The sequence below is a fragment of the Caretta caretta genome, chromosome 7, assembly GCF_965140235.1.
Source record: "Caretta caretta isolate rCarCar2 chromosome 7, rCarCar1.hap1, whole genome shotgun sequence".
In the NCBI taxonomy this organism is placed as follows: Eukaryota; Metazoa; Chordata; order Testudines; family Cheloniidae; genus Caretta; species Caretta caretta.
Window position 1 is genome coordinate 120,819,496 of NC_134212.1, and position 25,592 is coordinate 120,845,087.

The window sequence follows — 25,592 nt, forward strand, 5'->3', positions numbered from 1 at the left end:
TTGATTTTCTCGGCATTATTAACTCCCCAAGGAAGTCTTAGGGTCTTACTATATAAGATTTTACATAAAAAATTATAACTAATTGTCCTACACTTACTTGTAAAGATATTGATCCAGTGTCCTTGTTTTTAGTGAGGAAGCTAGAGATGGACAAGTTCAAATCAATGCTATTATTATCAGCTGCAGAACCAGTGCCTAAATCTGTATCATTTTCCTTTAGTGTCTCAGGTTCTAGCTGCTGTAATGTTTCAGCATGGGCTTGATTACCCATTTTAACTTTTTCCTCATTTTCTTCAGCGCTAACACTAATAATGGGTACTGGAGTGAGTTCAGAATCATTAGGTTGTTCAACTGCAGGATCCTGAAGCTTGCTCTTAAGTGGTGCATCAAAAGGAACTTCGGAATGCTCTGCATTTATCTGAATGTTGTTCTTCTGGGTATCCTCAGGTCCATGTGTTTCTAAATTTTGGTCAGGCTCAAACACTTTACCCACACTTTCGATCTGAATTTCCTCAGTGCTATTTGTCTCATGAATATTCTCAGTCTTGCTCTGTATTGGCTTCTGGTCTATATCGCCCACTTTTCCTGAATCCTTGACCTCAGTTTCCTCTGTACTGCTTGTCTTATGAACATCTTCATTTTCACTTTCTACTAATTTCTGATCTGTATCAGTCACTTTATCTCTACTTTTAATCTGAGTTTCTTCAGAGCTGCCTGTCTCGTGAACATGCTCAGTTCTACTTTCCATTAGCTTCTGGACTGTCCCGGGTATTTTATCTCCATTACTGATCTGTCTTTCATTAGTGCTACCTGTCTCTTGAGCATTGTCAACTCCATTTTTTAGTGGCTCCTGCTCTGTGTCAGCCATTTTCTCTGCACCTTTAACCAGAGTTTCATTAGTGATGCCTGTCATCTCATCTTTCTGAACTTCTTCAGATTTACCATCATCTTTTTGCTCTGTAATTTTTTCTATCGTTGTTTCTTCATTCTTATTTTCCTGCCTATCTGTTCTGCTTTCTTTCTCCTCTTTCTCCCCAGTCTCTTTAGATATTACTTCTGTAGTTTGAGCACTGGCATCTTCAATTTCAGGTGCTATTTTCAGTTTATTTTCATCTGTCTCTTCATTTTCTATGGCACTTCTTTCCGCTGTTTTCAGACTGTGTTTATCATTTGTTTCTAATGTTGTCACTGTATCAACTTCTTTTCTTTCTGTCTGTGATCCAGTGTCCACATTTACTACTTCTGCTTTTCCAGTATTCTTTTCAACTCCTAATCTTTTCTCTGGCTCATCTTCCTCAACTAATACTGACCCATTCTGCACCTTTACAATATCTCCAGGAGTGGTATCAGACACACTGTCAATAATTTCCACATCTTTAATTGTCTTGGGTTCACTAGCAGTTTTATCATCTGGAAATATACTGATGTTCTCCTCAGCAGCATTATGTTCTGTTTTCTCAGAAACAGATTCCAGAATAGAGGCATTCTGTGAAAGTTTATCTTCTTCAGAGCTGGCAATACTAAGGTCAGAGGAGGCACGCTTGTTTGTTGGTAACTGCTAAAAAATTATTAAAAAAAAATTACTATTTTCTAATTTATGTAGAAAACAATTATACAAACATTTCTTACATAGAGAGAGAGAGATGTATATGAAAAGACACTACATGTATGTAGCTTGGTTTCCAGGAAAAATGAATTCCATAATCTCAAACTATTTGACAAGACATAACCACAGAACTATTACGTCTGTAGAAAAGCCCTTCTTCCCAGTTTACAATTGCACAGGAGCCCTTTCTCAGTCCCTGAGGAACACTGGACATAATTTGCCTCAGCACCCACACACCTTGTAAAGTCCTCATAAACCTTTCTTCAACCACTTTACACCCTATATGGTTCTTCTGGCCACAGAGGTGGGATTCTGTGCTGCACACCTAAGAGGCACAACAAAAAATCTTGGCCTCACACCACCTTTTTGCCCTCCTGATCCTGGGCTACTCCAGGGACTGGAGAGGACCTCAGCATAAATTAAACACATCTGGGGGCACGTCTAAGTTACAGGTTTCAGAGTAACAGCCGTGTTAGTCTGTATTCGCAAAAAGAAAAGGAGTACTTGTGGCACCTTCGAGACTAACCAATTTATTTGAGCATAAGCTTTCGTGAGCTACAGCTCACTTCATCGGATGCATACTGTGGGAAGTGTAAAAGATCTTTTTATACACACAAAGCATGAAAAAATACCTCCCTCCACCCCACTCTCCTGCTGGTAATAGCTTATCTAAAGTGATCACTCTCCTTACAATGTGTATGATAATCAAGTCGGGCCATTTCCAGCACAAATCCAGGTTTTCTCACCCCCCCAAATCTCACCTGGATTTGTGCTGGAAATGGCCCGACTTGATTATCATAGACATTGTAAGGAGAGTGATCACTTTAGATAAGCTATTACCAGCAGGAGAGTGGGGTGGGGGGAGGTATTTTTTCATGCTTTGTGTATATAAAAAGATCTTCTACACTTTCCACAGTATGCATCTGTGGAAGTGAGCTGTAGCTCACGAAAGCTTATGTCTAAGTTACAGCAGCTTCCCCAGGCTGCCCTACGGACCACAGCATTGCCCACAAATCTGAGTGCTGCCCCAAGATGCCCCTCCTATCCCCAGTATGTTCTTTGCCAGGGCTTGTGAGGGGATACTCAGAAAGCAGTCTCATGGCTGTTTTCACAGTGCCTCTGCCAGGGAAATCCTCCCATAGCCAGAAGTAGGGCTTTCAGGGCCCTTTTACCTAGCATAATAAGGCTGGAGTGGGGATGAGGATCTCACCCCAGGGGTCCCAACTAATTAGCAGCAATACAAATGATTAAGCTTTTTGCTTTGTAGTCAACTTTGCTCCACTCACATGTGAAAAAAAAACCAATTTCTTTTCAACAATGGCACTACGCCTCCAGCAGGGTTATTTCCATGCCATATTTTAACTTGCAAATGTTTAAGAAGGTTGCAACATTTTCTTTGTTTTTTAAATATATACCTATATTATATTAGAATATCAGTATATAGATATATAAATTGGAAAGGTGTATTTTTTAACCTCTTCTCCCTCAAAAATGGCAGAACAATTTTTACACAAACTTCAGAAGTTCACCTTCAGGCAGAGACCAAGCATGAGAAATTTCAGTTAAAAAGGTAAAAGTTTCTAGCAGATATGAATAGGTGGTAACAAGAAGTTAGAATCAAAACGATTATGTGAACATAACTCTAGCAATTGTTGTTGCTAGATTGTGAATTAATATTATTATATTTCCACAAAGACAGATACAGAAAAATATATTAATGAACCATTATCTCAAATCATAATTATTCTTTCACTCTTCAGAGTGATAATGACACATCTTTGTCTATATTTACTACTAGAACTCCATAATCTGTGAATGAAACTGTTACAATTTGCCATTAGGAGATTACAGTATATAATTTAAAATGTTATGTAAATTATGCCTAGCTACTGTATCAAATATTGGCCTGATCCTGCTCTTCCTACTGAGGCAAACCTCAATGAGAGATTTTTGCCTAAGAAAGCATGTAGTAACACACTCTTTGTGCTAAAATGCATCTAAAATAATTCTAAATATGAAAGTATTTTAGAATCTCAGTATATTGGAAGTCAAATGTGTTTTTAAATAGGATATATATAAATGCATCTATGTTATCCACAATATATTAGCATATTATCATACTAGAGCTATGATTTCATTTCCCTTCAAGGGAGTGAATTTGACTGGCAGAAGTATCCTTATAAATCTAAAATTTCTCACAAACTAACTCTACTAAAGAGTTTGTCCTGTAGACAGATTTTTGTTTTTTTTAAATAGTCGAGTTATAAATACACAGGAAACTTAATTTATAACATAAATGTCATTACCTTCACCCATACAAGAGTTATTAGTTATAATACCAAATACACAGTTCACTTACACATTAATACATTTACATATTTGCCTGAAAGTATATATTTGTGTATTATTTTACAAAAAAGTCTTTCACTGTTTAAACCAGAGGTGGCCAAACTTACTGACCCTCCGAGCTGCAAATGGCTATCTTCAGAAGCTCGAGAGCTGGGGCGTACCTGCTGGGGCTCGGGACTTCAGCCCCATGGTAGGCGCCTGACAGGGGCTGGGGATTTAGCTCACAAGCCACAGTTTGTCCACCCCTGGTTTAAACAGCCTTCTCGCTTTACATATCCACATGTACATGCATAACCATACATGCACACAATATTCTTTATTATTCTGTCCTGAAGAAGCTTAAGATCATCTGACTTTTATAAATTCTGACCTCTGTATTTTGTACTGAAGGCATGCTATACTTGAAGAAAAAAAACAACATTCATTCTTAGTACAAATTAAAAATATTGCAAAAATAATTAGTGTGCCAGAAAATAAGTTTTTCATAGACAAAATGTAATTAAAATAAGCACCCATATATAAATTTATACTTTAACTGACCAGAGAATTTTCTGTTTCCTCCTCTTCATCTTCATCTTTACCATCTTCAACTTCTTCTGTTACTTCAGCCTTTGCCTCTGCAATTAACTCTCTGACTGGTTTATTAGAAGTGACAGTAACAAACGGATGCTTGAAAAAAAAAAATTTGGCATTTAAAGTAAACAGTAATTTCATTTTTTTATAACAATGGAATAAAAGTAGCAATTCTTTTAGGGTTATATCTTGGTCTCCATTATACCCAGATATTAAAGCGATTAAGCTGAAATACTTACTCAACACCCTTTTTTATTAGTGTAGATTTTTTTAAATTAGAAGTTTTAAAATCTAAAATATCAATATCTAAATCTTTATGTGGAGATTTGTTCAATAAACTCATCAAAAATACAGACAGCTCATGAAATAATTTTTTTAAAAGTTATACTGACCTTAACAACCCAAAGAACAAAAGTAGAAAGAGTTTTTAAGAGGTTGCTTTTCTTGGAAATGGTCTTCATTATTTTTTTTATTCCATGCCTGAACTTCCACCTAATACATTTTCTATTTACTATCTGGAAGTATTTAATCTAGAAAAATACAATGCTGCCTTTGGACCAAAGATTTGCGAGACAATCAATTCCTTCTGTATGTTTCCTTTAGAAAAAACAACTACCTGTCTTCATATTCTTTCTGCATAAACTATTCTCTCTCTGTTTGGTCCTGCTTCTTAAAGCCTTTCAACATATGTCAAATGTATTTTGGATACAAGTAAACATGCACTGAGGTTGAACAGAATCAAATGTATCTAGTCAGATCTACTCCTGTTAGCTCTTCTGCAGTGACAGCATTAGAGCAGATGGATGAGGACTAAAGCTTTTAAAACATCTGTCAGCAATCAACTGCTTATATAAACACAACTACTTTATACATTAGGGGAAGCACTGAATTAACATAAATAGGTCCACAAGAGAATTATTTACATATAAAAATTTATAAATAGGCCAGATTTCCACCTGGTGTAAGCTGGTGTCTCTCCACTGACTTATACCAGCTGAGGATCTGCCCCATAATGTTAAATACAGATTAAGTATATCTAATTTTGAATTATTCAGAACTTCACAGTAGCAGTGTCTTGCTTCTAAATAGATGTATTAAACCCAAGTACTATAACCCTGTTGGCAGCTAACTTTTCTTACCTGAAGAAGTTGAGCAGTATTCCATCTGGCATCTACATTCTTTTCCAAACATTTCCTTAGAAAATCTTTAAAATCTGAAGACCTGCAGAAGAAAACAAAGAAGTGATTGCTACTTTACCTTTACTCCTACACAAACTGCATAGTGACACATTCTTTTCAATTTCCTATTTATGACTTCATTACAATTGCTCACCATCCATTCAAAAGAAGGCAGGAGAGGCAAGAGAATGAAAAAAACCAAAACCCAAACAGTTTCTCCTTAACAGGTTACAATCACTGGTATAACTCTAATGAAATCAATAGAGTTATATCAGGGATATGAATTTAACCCAATGAGTTTTACAGTTGAAAAGCCCATGAGGTGCTGCATATTGAACTTCTGATAGCCAATCCAATAAATGTTTAAAACTGAAAGTAGCACATTGCTTACCTTGTAATCTCTCTTAATAAAGTTTTATAATCTAGACTATATTAAAAACCACTGCTTTATCTGCCACATTGTTTTGCGTAAAGTGATATGGCTTGATTCAACACCCGTTTATCCATTATTTTGCCTTGTGAAGTGCAACCTTAACCTTTCTGTTGTTCTTTTTTAGTCCCTGAGCTGCATTTTTTCAAATGAAGTTCCATTTTAAAGAAAGGTTTTATTTTATGGTTCTTGGTTTTAAAAAGAAAAGGAGTACTTGTGGCACCTTAGAGATTAACAAATTTATTTGAGCATAAGCATTTGTGAGCTACAGCTCACTTCATCGGATGCATCCTAACTGCAAATTCACCTAGTAATACTTTGCACTAACCATTTGAAAACAAGCTGTTGTCATGACTGAGTGGGCAACGGCATACTCTTTTCAAACAATGTATATTCTCTGTATGAAATCAAAGAGGATTCTTCAACATTTCTCTTTTTTTCCATTTTTACTTTTTTTAAAACAGATCATCGTCCTCATGCTTTTTCTTTATATCACATTTTTTTTTAAAAAGGGTAGTTAAAAATCTTTATGTACACATTTGATGTTGAATCTGAAACTTATATTTGAAAAGAACAAGCTCTATTTTCCAACACAACAATATCAAAATACTAAGATACTGTAGCCTTTTTAATATGAAAGCTTCTAGACACTGCAATAACAAAAAGTAAAGTCATGGGCCCCAATCCTCCAAGGCCACATAGAAGTACTTTATGCATGTGAGTAGTTCAATACAGTTTAATAGGACTACTCAAGTGATTGAAGTTAAATGTGCTTACATCGCTGCAGACTCAGGGCCAATCTTCAAAACTCTTGGCAAAAAAAGTTAGCATTAAAAGACTAACCATTTTGAAGGCTGTGCCAATGTAGGTGGGTCAGATTTTGCTATTTTCAGCAACACACGCATAGGATTTAGCTCATGATGAGGTGGTTCTACTTGAGCCATTTCTATTAAAGTGATGCCCAGTGACCACACATCAGCCTTATAATCATAAGGCCTGTCTTTAGATGTCTCACACATTACCACTTCAGGAGCCATCCTGCAAAAGAGAATGGTGTATAGAATTAGAGAAAGAAGCATTATCATCTGCAGTCAAAAACATTCTAAATAGTTTACTTAATTAAAATATTAATGAAATTTAAATATTTTAAAGTAACTGGCACACTTTTACATATTTTACATTATTCTTTTGCAAGGCTATGTACTCAGTTGTGATATTAAAATATTAGTTCATGCTAAAAAGTTAACAAAACTGCACACTTACCAGTAAGGTGTACCAATGAAAGAATCTCTTCTCTGTATTGTCCTTGTGTTTTTAGCAGACACGCCAAAATCCGCTTGAAGCAAACAGTAAAAAATATTACTAATTTAGAGGTGGAATTCTTTTTTACATTCCACAACTAGCATATGAAATTTTGAGCTACACTGTAGACCAAAAAGTATATATATATGAATATTAAAACTCCAAAGTGAGCATTCAAAATATTTAAATGTGTTGTTATTATTAAATCAGTAATACTTTGTAGCTCGCTAACTATTCTAATAAAAAAGTATAATGCCTCCCCCTGCTAAAAATAAAGCACTTTAAAGGCTAATGCCAAGATTAGGATGTGAAGGACAGAAATAATGGCAGGTAGGAGAAGTATTTGTTGTTAGAAGAAAAGAAATAAACGATTTTCCATTAGGAAATTATTTATTTTGCCTATGAAATTATCACACTAAACTTGAACATTAACATCTCTACCTACTTCAACAATTCCCCATTAGGTTTTGATTTTTACACTAATTCAGAGATCCTAAACTCGGATTTATTTTCTTTTTCCTGTTCCCCCAGTATGAAATCTTTGAAAAAGGCGAATAGTAAAGACATGTAGGTACACTTTTGATTGTAAAATGTAAATTAGAAATCTTGCATTTCCTATAATAAATTTTATCAAATAGCATATCAAGCATGACATTTCTCATTTATAAAATAAGTATATTTATTTTGAAGAGATACTTTGTGTCCTACTATAGCAGATGTTCTAACTCTTCTTAATTAAAGTGTACTGATTAGACCAGAGACAAAATACCCATACTCTGTCTGCTTCAATCTGTACAAAATGACGTGATAGGCTCAACACTTGATCAGCCTAATTTTGCTCTTTACAAAAAAGTGTAGGATTAAGGCAGCTACCTATTCCAGTATAAAACCAGAAATATTAAAGGACTGTAGATACTATAAATTAGACATTAAAACTTGATTGTTTCTCATAAAACTATCACATATGAAATTCCATTTTATTAAAAAACAGGAGGCATTGCACTTAACATATTCAAGACCACCAGAAGAAGCAAAAAAGCAAACAGTACAAGCAGCAAGAAAGAAATTATATATTCTTTCATACAGACCCTGTTTCCTTTTCAAAGGTAAAGTAAATTAAATCTTTGACCAGTCTGAATTTTATAGGGCCAGTTTACATCCACTGAATCCACGGAAGAAGGGGACTTCCCCACTTAGATTTCTTTGCAAAGTAGGGTCTCAGCCACCTCTGCAGCACTATCACCCAACTTCACGTCCAGGCTGAGAAGAGGCAGAGATCTCGTGGGACAAGGGAAATGGACAAAGACAGAAGAATACATGTCATCCTAGCTCTGACCCTGTGGAAATTTGTTCGAAAAGATAATACAGCCTCAAGCTTTAGTATTAATTATTATTTTATTTAGTATTATTTTGTATTATAATTTTATTTATTTATGTATTTCTACTAATGTAGTGCCTAGGAATCCTAGTCATGGACTAGAACCCCATTGTGTTAGGGGCTGCATAAACACAAAACAAAAAAAAGTTACTTACCCCAAGAAGCTTACAATTTAAGTATAACATAAGAGACAATAGGTGGATACAGACAGAGGAGTACAAGGCAACAGTGGGAGGCCACAATCAAGATCGGGATCCCATTGTGCCAGGTGCTGTGTATATATACACACAGTAAGAGACAGCCCCTACCTTGAAGCTTACAAGTTTAACAGACAAGACAAATAGCAAGGCAGGATTATCATCCCTATTTTGCAGAAGAAAAAACAAGGCAAAGAATCACCAAAGTACTTGCTTAGCTATTCTGAATTTTTTAATTGACTTCAAAGTTAAGCTAGTAGTGAAGGAATGACACTTGGAGCCCCAAAGCCACTGTAAAAGCAGAGGGTCTCCATGCAGGTAGATCTGGCCAACTGTGCATCCCTGAGGATCTACCAGGTTTGGAGGTGGGCCATTTTGCCATTTTCTAGATGGAGGAACCAAATTCCATCCATCAATGGGACAATGTGGAGCCTTCATGAAGAAATCCTCATGGAGATTTCCTCTCTATACCATCCCCATTTTCAGGAGAGGAAATTTTGGGCGGTGGTGATTACTTCAGACAGAATGCTAGGAAGAAACACTACAAAGCTCATAGCAATTGTGTGTTCCAGCTCCCACTGAAGTTAAGGAAGAGGGAGTGATCAGTGGTATAGAAGGCTGTAGGGAAAAGGGAACACCAATAATAATAATTTTTTCTATATCTAGAATATTAGTGGGAGACATTTAAAGAAACTGAATTATTATAGACTTTATTTTCACACATTTTAAATATTTTCCATAGCCAAATGAAACCTAAAACTCTTGTTTTTATATTATATTATATATATTTAAAAGTATTTACACCTAGCGTAACCTGACTTTCAAATTCAGTAACAGTATTGGTACAAGGCCTGCTCCTGCTCCCTTTGAACTCTATGGGAGGTTTGCCAAGCATAAATAAGATAACTCAAGCTTTACTTATTTTTCAGAATAACAAAAAATCACTTATGTCTGTTGAACTATAATTCTTCTATAACATATATCTAAGTACACAAATACTTAACAGTGCCAAACAACAATTTAAACAAAAAAGTTCATGAGATGATCTGTTTTTTTTTAAAAAAATCTTGTATATTTCCATGCAAGAGCCTTACCCAGTTTAATGTCTCCATCTAATGTAAAAAGAATATTGCCAGCTTTTAGATCTCTGTGAATGATCTTATTTTCATGCAAGTAGTTCAGTGCCTCCAAAGTCTGCTTGCAAACTACTTTAATCTGTGGCTCTGTTAATGGCCTCTCAAGCTCTGAAAGAGAAACACATACACAAATATAAAAAAAAATCCCATCTTTTGCGTTTTTATTTTTACATAAATTTCCAGACTGATCATTATAAATCATAGCAAAAACTGTCAATCTGACCACTTAGTTTTAGAAGTAAACATTAGGCGAAAAATTCTGGCCCCACTGAAGTCAATGGCAAAATTCCCATGGACTCCAATGGAGCCAGGATTTCACACCTGGGATCTGGGAACGTCTCATTTATGAACTATTTATAAAGTTACTTTGAATTTTCTGTTTAATATACAGAAATGTTATTAAAATGACTTTCAGGTCAATTAAATATTAATTATGTTTTAAATAATACTTTGAGTAAGATGGAAAAAAGAACCATATTCTGTAAAGACAAATATATGGACAACTAATCACATAAATAATCTACTCATGCGATTAAAGTTGCTCACATGCATAAATTAATGCATAATTTAAATTATTAATTTTAAAATAATTTAGATTTTTGAGAAATATAATGACCATTTTAAAAATAACAAAATTACTTTAGATTAAGATGAGGGGGTTAGGTACATAGATATAGCTACTTTACACTCATATAATAAACACTTTAAAATCATCACATTGAGTATTGTTCAGTATAGTCCTGCATAAAATACAAACAAAATATCTGCATTTCAAAATAGTATATAATTTTTAAAAGTAAAATCCTTCCAAATATTTAATTATTTTTATTTTAACCTGTTATAACGATTATTATTTGAAACAAAATCTTGTATTTACCCAACATAACTGCATCTACTGCTCCACCTGCACAAAATTCAATCAGGATCTGTGTATAAATAAAAACACAGGTATTAAAAATAAAAAATAAATAATTTACTGAATTGGTAGTGTTGTCTAGAGGTGAGAGACCATAGGACTTGGCATCAGGAGGCTTGGGTTCTATTTCCTCGTTTATCCCTGGCTTGCTGTGTGACCTTGATAAATCACTTATCTAACTTCTGTAGAACAGTGATATTAGCTAACTGAAAGTGGCACTGCAAGGCTTAAGTAAATTGTATGCAAAGTGCTTGGAGATACTCAGACAAAATGTGTTAATCCAGGTATATAAATTTCACAATAAAAGGATTAAAATCAACTGGAATCTGGTTGGCTGTGTGTGTGATTTGCACAATCATTATATAGTTATTTCTGATTTGAAAATTCTGAGTACAGGAGCCAAAACATTTGTTAACAGCAGACATAGCTGCCTTATCTTCACGCCCCCTTCACGTGAAACAGAAAAAGTATAATATTTACATGAAAGGAAAGACATCAAAAATCGAAGGAAAGAGACCTGTCACATGTTTTAAAGGGAAAACCAAAAACCCTTTGACTTGTTTTTCTCCTTCTTCCTATTCATGTCCATAGAACTCTTCTTGGCCCAGAATAATCCCCCCATTTACATGAATTCTTATGGGGAAATTGGATTCGCTTAACATCATTTCGCTTAAAGTTGCATTTTTCAGGAACATAACTACAACGTTAAGTGAGGAGTTACTGTATTTGTGAAATCTACATATGTACATTCAAAGGCCTAGATCATCAGCAAATTGTGGGCCAAGTTCTGTGAGATGCTGAGCACTTTCTGCAAGTTACTGAGTGCCCTCAAGTCCCATTAAAATCAGTGGAAGTTGAGGTTGATCAGTATCTCACAAGATTGGTCTCAAAAAGCCCTAATTTTTATTTTATTCTTAATTGTGTGGTTCCCGTTATCTATTTCTGAACTGTGCTGGTGGACTTAAAACTTGAATCCAGCAGTTACAAACTAGAAATGTCTAAATCCTCTCCATACATAGAAATAAACTATCCAATTCCAAGTTTTAGAATCTAATCCGGGTGAACCAGAGCTGCTGTTACAGTCAGAGCTGAACAGATGACTCTGTATATCTTAATTTCATCATACTGATTTGCTAGAAGATGCTTTGACACAGTAATCATGCGACTTGCAAGATTTGATGGAATAATGATATAAAGTCTCTTATTATTAAGTTGGGGGGGGAACCTAAAGTTCAATATTTTTACATAAATTGGAGAACTGTATACAAAAGGAAACACCTACCCAAAGATTATTTTCATAGTAGAAAGCATCTAGAAGCTTTACAATATTTGGATGATCGCAGGATGCCAGAATATCAATCTCAACCATGTAATCTTCTAGTTCTTCCTCGGATTTAGTATCAATCACCTTTGCTGCAGCAAGGACTTTGGTTTCTTTGTTCTGAGCCTGTAAAAGGAAGTCACAGCACCATTAACACAGGACCTTTTCAATTCTGAACACATTCAAAATATGATAGTGACAATCTTCAATTATTTCACCTCAAGATTCCGTTATAATAATTAGTATACTACTGAAGCATTTTGCCATCTTCAATATGTTTGTGAACATTTACTAATTAATCCTCAACATAACATACCGAAGACAAACATACATATTATATACTGGATAAACTGAGGCAGAGGAAGGTTTGATAACTTTCCTAGTGAAACAGAGAATCTGTGGAAGAAATACGATGAGGACATAGGTGTTCCTGACTCCTAGTTCCATTCTCGGAATCATCATGCTGCTTATCTCTCAAAAAGAAAAGGAGTACTTGTGGCACCTTAGAGACTAACCAATTTATTTGAGCATAAGCTTTTGTGAACTACAGCTCACTTCATCGGACGCATTCAGTGGACAATACAGTGAGGAGATTTATATACACACAACATGAAAAAATGGGTGTTATACACACTGTAAGGAGAGTGATCACTTAAGATGAATTATTATCAGCAGGAGAGCGGGGGGGGCAGAGGGGAGAAAACCTTTTGTGATAATCAAGGTGGGCCATTTCCAACAGTTAACAAGAACATCTGAGGAACAGTGGGGGGTTGGGGAGTGGGAAATAAACATGGGGAAATAGTTTTACTTTGTGTAATGACCCATCCACTCCCAGTCTCTATTCAAGCCTAAGTTAATTGTATCCAGTTTGCAAATTAATTCCCATTCAGCAGTCTCTCGTTGGAGTCTGTTTTTGAAGTCTTTTTGTTGTAATATTGCAAATTTTAGGTCTGTAATCGAGTGGCCAGAGAGATTGAACTGTTCTCCGACTGGTTTATGAATGTTATAATTCTTGACATCTGATTTGTGTCCATTTATCCTTTTACGTAGAGACTGTCCAGTTTGACCAATGTACATGGCAGAGGGGCATTGCTGGCACATGATGGCATACATCACATTGGTAGATGTGCAGGTGAACGAGCCTCTGATAGTGTGGCTGATGTGATTAGGCCCTATGATGGTGTCCCCTGAATAGATATGTGGGCACAGTTGGCAACGGGCTTTGTTGCAAGGATAGGTCCCTGGGGTTAGTGGTTCTGTTGTGTGGTGTGTGGTTGCTGGTGAGTATTTGCTTCAGGTTGGGGGGCTGTCTGTAGGCAAGGACTGGCCTGTCTCCCAAGATTTGTGAGAGTGTTGGGTCATCCTTCAGGATAGGTTGTAGATCCTTGATGATGCGTTGGAGAGGTTTTAGTTGGGGGCTGAAGGTGACGGCTAGTGGCGTTCTGTTATTTTCTTTGTTGGGCCTGTCCTGTAGTAAGTGACTTCTGGGTACTCTTCTGGCTCTGTCAATATGTTTCTTCACTGCAGCAGGTGGGTACTGTAGTTGTAAGAATGCTTGATAGAGATCTTGTAGGTGTTTGTCTCTGTCTGAGGGGTTGGAGCAAATGCGGTTGTATCATAGAGCTTGGCTGTAGATGATGGATCGTGTGGTGTGGTCTGGGTGAAAGCTGGAGGCATGTAGGTAGGAATAGCGGCCAGTAGGTTTCCGGCATAGGGTAGTGTTTATGTGACCATCCTTATTAGCACCGTAGTGTCCAGGAAGTGGATCTCCTGCGTGGACTGGTCCAGGCTGAGGTTGATCGTGGGATGGAAATTGTTGAAATCACGGTGGAATTCCTCAAGGGCTTCTTTTCCATGGGTCCAGATGATGAAGATGTCATCAATATAGCGCAAGTAGAATAGGGGCATTCGGGGACGAGAGCTGAGGAAGCGTTGTTCTAAGTCAGCCATAAAAATGCTGGCATACTGTAGGGCCATGTGGGTACCCATAGCAGTGCCGCTGATTTGAAGGTATACATTGTTCCCAAATGTGAAATAGTTATGGGTGAGGACAAAGTCACAAAGTTCAGCCACCAGGTTTGCCGTGACATTATTGGGGATACTGTTCCTGACGGCTTGTAGTCCATCTTTGTGTGGAATGTTGACGTAGAGGGCTTCTACATCCATAGTGGCCAGGATGGTGTTTTCAGGAAGGTCACCGATGGATTGTAGTTTCCTCAGGAAGTCAGTGGTGTCTCGAAGATAGTTGGGAGTGCTGGTAGCGTAGGGCCTGAGGAGGGAGTCTACATAGCCAGACAATGCTGCTGTCAGGGTGCCAATGACTGAGATGATGGGGCGTCCAGCATTTCCAGGTTTATGGATCTTGGGTAGCAGATAGAATACCCCAGGTTGGGGTTCCAGGGGTGTGTCTGTGCGGATTTGTTCTTGTGCTTTTTCAGGGAGTTTCTTGAGCAAATGCTGTAGTTTCTTTTGGTAACCCTCAGTGGGATCAGAGGGTAATGGCTTGTAGAAAGTGGTGTTGGAGAGCTGCCTAGCAGCCTCTTGTTCATATTCTGACCTATTCATGACGACAGCACCTCCTTTGTCAGCCTTTTTGATTATGATGTCAGAGTTGTTTCTGAGACTGTGGATAGCATTGTGTTCTGCACGGCTGAGGTTATGGGGCGAGTGATGTTGCTTTTCCACAATTTCAGCCCGTGCACGTCGGCGGAAGCACTCTATGTAGAAGCCTAGTCTGTTGTTTCGATCTTCAGGAGGAGTCCATCTAGAATCCTTCTTTTTGTAGTGTTGGTAGGAACGTCTCTGTGGATTAGTATGCTGTTCAGAGGTGTGTTGGAAATATTCCTTGAGTCGGAGACGTCAAAAATAGGATTCTAGGTCACCACAGAACTGTATCATGTTCGTGGGGGTGGAGGGGCAGAAGGAGAGGCCCCGAGATACGACAGATTCTTCTGCTGGGCGAAGAGTATAGTTGGATAGATTAACGATATTGCTGGCTGGGTTAAGGGAACCATTGCTGTGGCCTCTTGTGGCATGTAGTAGTTTAGATAGTTTAGTGTCCTTTTTCTTTTGTAGAGAAGCAAAGTGTGTGTTGTAAATGGCTTGTCTAGTTTTTGTAAAGTCCAGCCACGAGGAAGTTTGTGTGGAAGGTTTTTTTATGAGAGTATCCAGTTTTGAGAGCTCATTCTTAATCTTTCCCTGTTTGCTGTAGAAGATGTTGATCAGGTGGTTCCGCAGTTTCTTTGAGAGCGTGTGGCACAAGCTGTCAGCATAGTCTGTATGGTAGGTAGATTGTAATGGATTTTTTACCTTCAGTCCTTTTGGTACGATGTCCATCTGTTTGCATTTGGAAAGGAAGATGTCTGTCTGTATCTGTACGAGTTTTTTCATGAAGTTGACAGATTTCCACTCCATATGGCTAAATGCAGTGCCTTGCATAATGACAGGTTTCAGAGTAGCAGCCGTGTTAGTCTGTATTCGCAAAAAGAAAAGGAGTACTTGTGGCACCTTAGAGACTAACCCATTTATTTGAACATAAGCTTTCGTGAGCTACAGCTCACTTCAAATCACATCAGCCACACTATCAGAGATTCGTTCACCTGCACATCTACCAACGTGATATATGCCATCATGTGCCAGCAATGCCCCTCTGCCATGTACATTGGTCAAACTGGACAGTCTCTACGTAAAAGAATAAATGGACACAAATCAGATGTCAAGAATTATAACATTCAGAAACCAGTCGGAGAACACTTCAATCTCTCTGGTTACTCGATTACAGACCTAAAAGTCACAATACTACAATAAAAAGACTTCAAAAACAGACTCCAACGAGAGACTGCTGAATGGGAATTAATTTGCAAACTGGATACAATTAACTTAGGCTTGAATAGAGACTGGGAGTGGATGGGTCATTACACAAAGTAAAACTATTTCCCCATGTTTATTTCCCACCCCCCGACCCCCCACTGTTCCTCAGATGTTCTTGTTAACTGTTCGAAATGGCCCACCTTGATTATCACTACAGAAGGTTTTCTCCCCCCACCCCACCCCCTGCTCTTCTGCTGGTAATAGTTCATCTGAAGTGATCACTCTCCTTACAGTGTGTATGATAACACCCGTTTTTTCATGTTGTGTGTATATAAATCTCCTCACTGTATTTTCCACTGAATGTATCCGATGAAGTGAGCTGTAGGTCACGAAAGCTTATGCTCAAATCAATTGGTTAGTCTCTAAGGTGCCACTAATACTCCTTTTCTTTTAAAGTTTGACGACCTTGGAAAACTTTATGGACCTGTCTACCTTAGCAAAAATGTCTCTAAATGATATACCATTGATAATGACAGTTCAGTTCCAATAGTGTTAGCACAACTGGGAGCTCTAGTATAGATGTCTACCTGCTGGTGGTGGTGGTTTGAATAGGATATTGAAAATTCTGGCAGCCTGTCCCATACTGCTAACACGGGGGCAGCTGAACTGCATATAGCAATGGTGTGAAATGTTTAGAGAATGTTCTTTGTGTAGAGGTCCCCCAGCAAATGGAGAACTAATGGAATTATGTCATAACAAGCAACAAAACCCAGAAAGCTGAGCAACTGAGAGAGGAAAGGATTTGTAGTTAGACTGTTTAAAACTCTGGATTTTGTCTGGCTTTTAATAACACTTTTTTAATATTAAAGTTAACAAATATTTGGGAAAAGGGAAGTCTTTGTTAAACATTCAATAAAAGCGTGAGAGCTCACCATACTTAAAAAGTAATCCAGTAAAACTACAGAACGTGAGACTTCATATTTTGATATTTTTAAGATCAAAACCAAACATAAAAGTAAAACAAAAGCCTTTAAGTCTGTCTATATACATTATAAATGGACACAAATACAATTTTTAAATAATCTTTTGAAGTGACACCATACATTTGGAATCTAATCATTTTCAATAAATGAGAAAAGTAATTTCTAAAATAATGTGTCCCCCCCACTTTTTTTTTTTTTTTTTTAAAAAGAAGTAGGTTTACCTCACCAAGTACTGTCTGAAAGACCCACAAAAGCAACACGGAAAACTGACAAAGACCTCAATGCTGCAAACATATCCTCGCAGAGCAAGCACCGTGACTACAAATGTGTAGCTGCAGGACTGAAGCCCAATTCTCTTGACAATTGAAGAAAAACCACGAAACTGATTATACACAAAGTGTCATCACAAATGCACAAAAACACCTTGAAAAGATGTTTTTCCTCCAATCTCTTTTAGTTATACTCATTTTAGACATTACTTGTAATACCCACAGCTAAGAATTTTTAAACATGATTTTCAAGTTGAGAATGTTCCTTTGAATCTCAACAATGATTTATTCAATGACTTTGTAAAACGTGTATTAAAACTAAAAGGTAGATCAGTATTTACAAGTATCTACTTAACTCAATCGGGTTTTCTATTGAAAGGAAAAACGAGAAAACACACAAAAATGTTAGGTTTATAAACGTACACACAAAAACTTGTTTCATTCAATTTGTGAACTGAAATGGTCACTTACTAGTGTACTACTATCAAAAAATAAAATGACTAACATTTCCATACATATGAGCTATAGGGGGAAAAATATCACCAGTAAAATAATAGTCCTAATTATTTTCAAATAGTCTCCCCCCTTTTTTTATTTCTTGCCACATCAACAAAATCACTTATTTAAGATGGACATTTAGTCAGAGCATATGTATTTCATCAACATTGCAGCAATGCTAGAATATAATTTGAATGTATCAGCTAAGACTACTATATTATGTGGAGGATATGATTTTCTTGACAAGTATGTACTACTTGTATATATCAAGTAGCACTTCCAAAAGTGAACTGTAAAAACAAAACAAAAGTCTTGACATTTGCCTTTTTGTTTTTCCACAGTAAGATCAGAACATTCATAGCTGTATGAAGTTATTCTAAAACATAAAACTAATTACTGAGGTAGATATTCTAATATCTGATAACAATGGTTAAACCAAGGTATTTTATCATTTGTTTGTATTAGTTACATGTTTTGCAAAAGGAGAAAAAGTCAAATCTTCCTGTACTCTAACTGCACTCAATATACCGTATCATTAATAAATTAATGATAGATAAAATAAATGAAAAGATAAAATAGGTATCTAATTCCACAGTAAAACCAGACTGATATGTTTTCTATGCATAGTAAAGATGCATACTTAATGCAAATGTCTACTTACCCAAAAATTTATTTTCACAGAACGGGCAGAGAATTTATTTTCTTCAGTATCTCCTTGGAGTTCAGAGTCCACAATCTCGAGGGTATGTCTATGTGCATTTAAACACTCATGTTTGGCCTGTGTCAGCTGACTCAGGCTATGGGGCTGTTTAATTGTGGTGTAGACATTCAGGTTTAAGTCCTCAAGGTCACAGAGCCCAGACTCCTGCCGGAGCCGAATGTCTACACTGCAGTTAAACAGCCCAATAGCCTGAGTCTGCTGAATCAGGCCAAACATGAGTGTTTAAATGCAGCATAGACATACCCTCGAGGTTGTGGAGTCTGAACTCCAAGGAGATACTGAAGAAAACAAATTTCTGCCCGTTCTGTGAAAATAAATTTCACTTGAAAGTGAAAACAGGCATTCAGATGGCACTTTTGTAACCAGTATTGCAAAGCATTTCCATGCCAGATATGCTAAACATTTGTATGCCCCTTCATGCTTCGGCCAACATTCCAGGTTTAAGACTCTGAAGTACCTTCCAAAATCTGAGAGGGATGATGTGTGGAACATACTGTCAGAAGTCTTAAAAGAGCAACACTCTGATGCAGAAACTACAGAACCCAAACCAGCAAAAAAGAAAAACAATCATCTGACTCAGATGATGAAAATGAATGTGTGTCCGTTTCCACTGTTTTGGATGATTATTGAGCAAAAGCTGTCATTAGCATGGAAGCATGTCCTCTAGAATGATGGTCGAAGCATGAAGGGGAATACAAATGTTTAGCATATCTGGCATGGAAATACCTTGCAACACCAGCTACAACAGAGCCATGTGAATGCCAGTTCTTATTTTCAGGTGATATAACTAAGAAGTAGGCAGCATTATCTCCCATAAATGTAAACAAACTTATTTGTCTTAGTGATTGGATGAAGGAAAAGTATGACTGAGTGGACTTGTAGGCTCTAAAGTTTTACATTATTTTATTTTTGAGTGCATTATGTAAAAAAAAAAAAAAACCTACATTTGTAAGTTTCACTTTCACAATAAAGAAATTGTACTACAGAAATTGTATGAGGCGAATTGAAAAATACTATTTTTTGCAATGCAAATATTTGCAATAAAAAACAAAGTGAGCATTGTAAACGTTGTATTCTGTGTTGTAATTGAAATCAATATATGTGAAAATGTAGAAAACATCCAAAAATATTTAAATGGTATTGAATTAACAACAGTGTGATTAAAATTGCAATTAATTGCGATTTTTAAAATCTTTTTAATTTGTTTGACAGCCGTAGTTATTAAGGAAACTAAGTAGTCACAGACAAGAGATAAAGTACTGTCATGGTTGATTTCAGAGTAACAGCCGTGTTAGTCTGTATTCGCAAAAAGAAAAGGAGTACTTGTGGCACCTTAGAGACTAACCAATTTATTTGAGCATGAGCTTTCGTGAGCTACAGCTCACTTCATGGTTGAGAAACTGGCTAGCAGAAAACAGAGTGGAATTAAGTCGCCTATTTCCAATATCACAGAAGGATAACAATCAAGTGCCCAGTGATCTGTACTAGGACTGTGATATTTAATACATTAATGTTCTGGAAAAGGTGGTGAACAGTAAGATGGCAAATTTTGATATCTATGTAGAGGGAAAGTGAGTACAGCACAAGTCATTCAATTGGGTTGCTTATATAAGAGATACACATGTGTATGTATGTATCTAGCTCAAAGTAAGAGGACTTGTGGGGGGAAGGGGAATTGTTTAATATTTGATACTGTAATTTGAGCTAGATTAAAGGATTATGAGGTGATGTGTGAAAAAAGAGGTAGATGGCTAGAGCTGAAAGACTAAATGAAATAAAATACATGACTGTATTAGCACTGCATCCTTCTACCTTGCTAAAGTGAGCAATAGCTAGTTAAGATAACGTATACTTTTCCATTTACAAAGACATGCTTATGGTAAATTAAGACTAGCAATACTTTACAAAAAGATATTTGATGCAAAACAAACTACTTCATATTGTTAGAAAGCAGTGGTAAAATAAGGTTCTATTTTAATAATAAAATATGGCAATCAATACCATGTGGAAATTGGCTTTTGTGGTTTCTTATGAGGCTTGCTATGTACATACTCTTTGTCATCATACTTAGCACTTTATCTTTATTTGCTGAAAAGCTATTTTGTTCAGATAAAAACATAATTATTTCTGAGCTAATGAAGAGGAAGTAGGGTATGTTTTTATCAACTTGCAAAAGAAAAAAAGGTATTGCTGAAATGTCTGTTTCCTAAAAAGTGTTAGAAACTGATTAATAATTCTCTTTACAATATTAAATCAACTAGTTTTGGGAGAAATTGAAGGTTAGAGTATTACAAGAAGTAAAACATTAAGCAAATTTTAATTGATTCTGAGGGTATTGCTGAGTTGCTCCCTTCTACAAACCTTTAGCAAATTTTAAAAAATTCGATTTTTAAATGTAAACCAATTGTAAACAAATGGAAAATTGCACAGAAATTAAAGAAAATTATATGATATATTTAAGCTAGTGTTTCACAGATCTTCTACAGTTTATGAATAAAGATGTAAACATAAATATTTCTCCCCAATTCTATGCTGATGTTCATTTAACAAGAGGTACAAAATTAGATTAAAAATATATTAAAAGCTAAGACTTCCAGTAATTATGAACTTTGATTTTGTCTTTTGATTCTTTTATGAAGCTTACACTGAATCTCAATTAGTTTGTGATAGCGCCAAATCTCACAAGAGAAAGAGGGTTGATATGAGCCAGCACTTGGACGATGGATCTCTAAGGAACACCTAGTGCTGTAAAAATGACATTCAGGATTCAGCAGATGGACTCTTCACTCAGATTCAAAGGAAAACCACTGCCCTAGCATGGTTTTAGGAGCAATATGATGCTTAAGATGTGGTCTTTCAAATGAGATGGACCCATGAATTGTATCCATTAAAGATTCCCATGTGATTATTCATAACTGTATGGGTGTTAACCCTGGAATACTGACAAAATTACAAATTGGCTTACTTTGGTATGCCTACCTAAATTACTCTTCTAATATGTTCTGTAGTGTTGTGGTGTAGTATACTGTTATACACCTACTGTATTTCATTTATAATGTAGCCACACTCCAGTGGTATATACAATAATTGCTGTGGCAGCTTATATCAGTTCATAAAGTGCATTGGAATCATTTGAAATAACGGTAAATATAAAACATAAAACCCTCTGGAAAGCTTTATGCACAAAATGTGCAAGGAGGAAATGGTTGCCCTTATGCAAACTTTGCAGCTATATTAAATTAGAGATTTTATCTCTATGTTTATGAATGGCAGAAACATGACTGATGTCCTTCCTCGGATATAACTGCAGTGTTATAATAGTTTTAAGTACTATCTGAAGCTAGTTCTGGAGTTTTGTATCTTTTGTAACTAACTTGTTATAATTATTAAGGGGGAGGAGCTACTATTATTAAACTGTTTATTATAGCTTTTCCATAAAAACTCCTTTATTGCTGAGTGGGTTAACGGTGAATTCAGTACTGGGGAAGACCAAGCATCCTCATAATGAACTACGCCTTACTGATATGAGCAACTAACACAAGTGTTTCATACTAGTGTATGAAATGCTAATAATGTTGCAAAAATGTTCATTTTACGAGAATTATAATGACTTTTACATTACCATTTTGCTTAAAACTGCCTATCCTCAATCCTGGCAACAGCCAGGAGGCTCCAGTGTGGAGGGAATATTTTTTCCCTTTCATCAGGCAGAAGCTCATTATTATTTTCCTCATCCTTCCTCCCCAGTTCCTTCTGTTACACTCACTGAGTCTTGTTTTTGTTAGACTGAAAGCTCATTGAGGCACGGACTGTCTTGTTTGGTATTTCCACTTTCACATCAATCTCAGGACAACCCTCTTTCTTTGCAACTGGCTGAGTAGGGTACACCTCTCCCCAAGGCATTTCAGCTGTATTTCACAATTTCTCAACGTCTGTAGTATCCTGACACAAGTAGGTTTAGCATCATGAGTTGTAGGCCTCTTGTCAATGTTTCATTCTCTGAATAGAGGTTAATGTAGCATATTTAAAAAGCAGAGGAAAGCGAGTCTGAAATGAAAGAAGCCACAGGATATATGCTTGGAATAATCCCCCAAGTAACATTTGTGAGTGGCCTTGTGTCTCTTTACTCAAGAAACTACTGAAAACCCACCGCTCTGAGGTGTTCTTGCTCTAATGGCTACACTCCATTCCACATTAATTACATCTTGTTTAATTCTGTTTTTCTTGGTTTGTGCCTTTAAATTATAAGGCGAAGATTTTCAAAAGTGACTAGTGATTTGAGTGCCGAAACGGAGGCTCTATGAAAAGGGTCTGGTTTACACTGAGTTAATTATAATCAAGAACTCATCTATTCCACAGAATCTGAAGTGAAGATCTAAGGTAAGCCTCCATGGTTTCTGAGCCCATAGACTGGAAAGTCACCAGCAATATAACTAAAATTTAAAAATGTAGAGTTTTATTGAATTAAATATGAAAATGGGTAATAACCAGTAAAGCTGCTCATATTTTAAATTAAATGATCTTTTCAATATGCAGCAAATTTCTATACTAGCAACAAAACTCCAGCAACACGGGTATCAGGCAAAGCTGGAAATTTAGCTAGTTAGCTGGAAGACATAGGAGGAAGTTTAAGATGTTAGAAAAGTTATATTAGCACAGACACCTGGGTCAGGGTGTGGAAAAAACCCACCCCGACCAATGTAGCTAAGCTGACATAACCCCCTCTGCAGACTCACCTATGTTGACTGAAAGAGGGCTTCCATTGACATAGCTAACCTTGTTTGGGGAGGTGATGCTCCTACACCAACAGAAAAACCCCTCTGTCAGTGTAGTACTCCTGGGTGAATTCTGCACCACTGGCCATGTGCATATTTTAATTTTTTTGCGCAGAAAAAAAGCTTCTGCTGAAAAGTTGCTGCAGTTCTGCCTTTTGCCCACCAGAGGGTGCTGTGGTAATAGAACACAGCAGGACTCCCAGCCAGCTTGGGAAGAGAAAGAGCTGCAGAGCATTCTTCACAGCGCCTGTGAGGCCAGGTTAGGAGACGGGAGCTATGGGGAGAAAGACAGCCTAGGTTGCTGGTGGGAAGGGGGTCAGACTGGGGCTCATAAGGACTCGTGGTAGAGGACAGATGGGGAAGGGGCTGAATGGGAGTGGAGGAACAGGGCCACATGGTGATGGGATGCAGAGCTACATAGGGACAGAGGGTGTGTGAGTGGCAGCACAGAGACACATGTTGACAGGGGGTGCAAGGACACAGGGGGACGAGGGGAGTGGGTTTCTGAGTGGGGGTGGAGGGACACAAGTGCCTGACTGAACAGGAGAGGCTGGGGACAGCCAGGTCTGCATGGGGAAAGCTCCCTAACAGTCCTCCCCTCTCCCCTACCAAAAAAACACGCCCGTTCCATACTTTTCCCACCCATACCCAACAACCCTCCAGGCTCCTTCCCAGAAATTATTTCCCTCTCCCTCAGCTCCTCTATTACCCCTGATTCCCCCCAGCCTTTGCACTGCTTCTGGGGGGTGCAGGAAATATGATTCTGTATTGTAGTTTAAATGAATTATTACTCAGAATTCTGTATTAATATGCCTAGTAAGGAATCTATTTGTCAAAAAACAATTGTTGTCTGTATTGTTACAGACATACTTACTGACAGGTATTTTGAAATAAATGACCAAAAATAATTGAAACTGGTGTGATTACATTGTGTTATTTTAACAAATAAAATATGCAGAATTTGAAAATACTGTGTGCAGAATTTTTAATTTTTTGGCCCAGAATTCCCCCAGGAGTAGTGTAGGCTGCATCAACACTAGAGGGCAATGCTGACACAGCTATCCTGGCATAGTGTCTTTAGGGCAGCTTACCCCCTTAAAATGGATATTTTTGCTAAACTTATCAGAAGGGAAACAGTTAAGTGTTGACATTTAAATGGTCATTAAATTTCAGAATTACCACTCTACTGAGATAAATGAGAAGTTCACATCTCTGAGCTGTTGTTTCAGGCTACAGTATTTATAGACTTAGGGGATAATTTTCACAAGGAAAAAAAGATATATTCTTAAATCATGTTAGCTAATACATGGTAACCAACAAGCGGTAAAATCCTAGTGAAGGCAAGTCAGTTTGCTGTTTTCACACAAGTTAGCAGGTTGAGGTAAACCCTAGGCTTTCCTCATAGTCTTTACCTCGACCGGCTAGGAGCAGGCCTAGGTTTACCTCAAACAGCTAAGGCCTCGTCCCCACTACAGAGTTTTGTCGACGCAAGTTACATCAATGATCAAAAACTGGCATAATTACATCACTTGTGCATATTCACACAACGCTCCTGTCGGCAAAGTGTGATCACAGTTGGTGTTCTAGCATCGAGAGCATAGTGCACTGTGGGTAGCTATCCCACTGTGCTATTTGCTACCTTCTGCAGCTAGGTGTTGTGGGAAGGCAAAGTGGACCACAGTGCATCATGGGTGTGTGCTCAACATCCCATGATGCAGTTTTTTTCCATCCCATCACTACATGGACTTCCAACTGTGTTTCACTGCATTTTTCAATGGCCCCTGTTCACCTGAAGCCGGCCATCTCTGTCTGAATGGATGGATCCTGCACTGCTCTCTACTGTTGTGGTCACTGTTATGAACACATCGTGGCTGGTCATGCAGTATATCATGAGCACCCAATCTGAACAGGTATCAGAAGTGCCTGACCTGCTGTGTGCCATGGAACGAAACAACACCAGTTTACTTTTGGCATTCACAGAGCAGCTGACATGATGACTGTTGCTTCTGGGCTCGGGAAACAAGCACTGAATGGTGGGATCACATCATTATGCAGGTCTGGGATGACAAACAGTGGTTGCAGAACTTTTGAATGCAGAAAGCCACCTTCCAGGACCTGTGTGTGGAACTCTTCCCAGCACTGCAGCACAA

At 37.3% G+C, this 25,592-nt stretch overlaps 1 protein-coding gene across 3 annotated transcripts in view; it reads right to left on the reverse strand.

Moving 5' to 3' along the window:
• SLK (STE20 like kinase) overlaps positions 1 to 25,592 on the reverse strand; it is a 67,549-nt gene that overhangs the window by 25,336 nt on the left and 16,621 nt on the right. For 2 of the 3 annotated variants that reach the window (XM_048856135.2, XM_075131087.1), the window contains 8 exons: positions 12,348 to 12,512; positions 11,027 to 11,075; positions 10,108 to 10,257; positions 7,400 to 7,472; positions 6,980 to 7,174; positions 5,668 to 5,749; positions 4,496 to 4,624; positions 98 to 1,558 (listed from right to left, as the gene is read on the reverse strand). In XM_048856135.2, coding sequence (XP_048712092.2) covers positions 98 to 1,558; positions 4,496 to 4,624; positions 5,668 to 5,749; positions 6,980 to 7,174; positions 7,400 to 7,472; positions 10,108 to 10,257; positions 11,027 to 11,075; positions 12,348 to 12,512 — 2,304 coding nt within the window. The remainder of the gene's footprint in view (positions 1 to 97; positions 1,559 to 4,495; positions 4,625 to 5,667; positions 5,750 to 6,979; positions 7,175 to 7,399; positions 7,473 to 10,107; positions 10,258 to 11,026; positions 11,076 to 12,347; positions 12,513 to 25,592) is intronic. The other variant, XM_048856134.2, reaches the window with a different exon arrangement.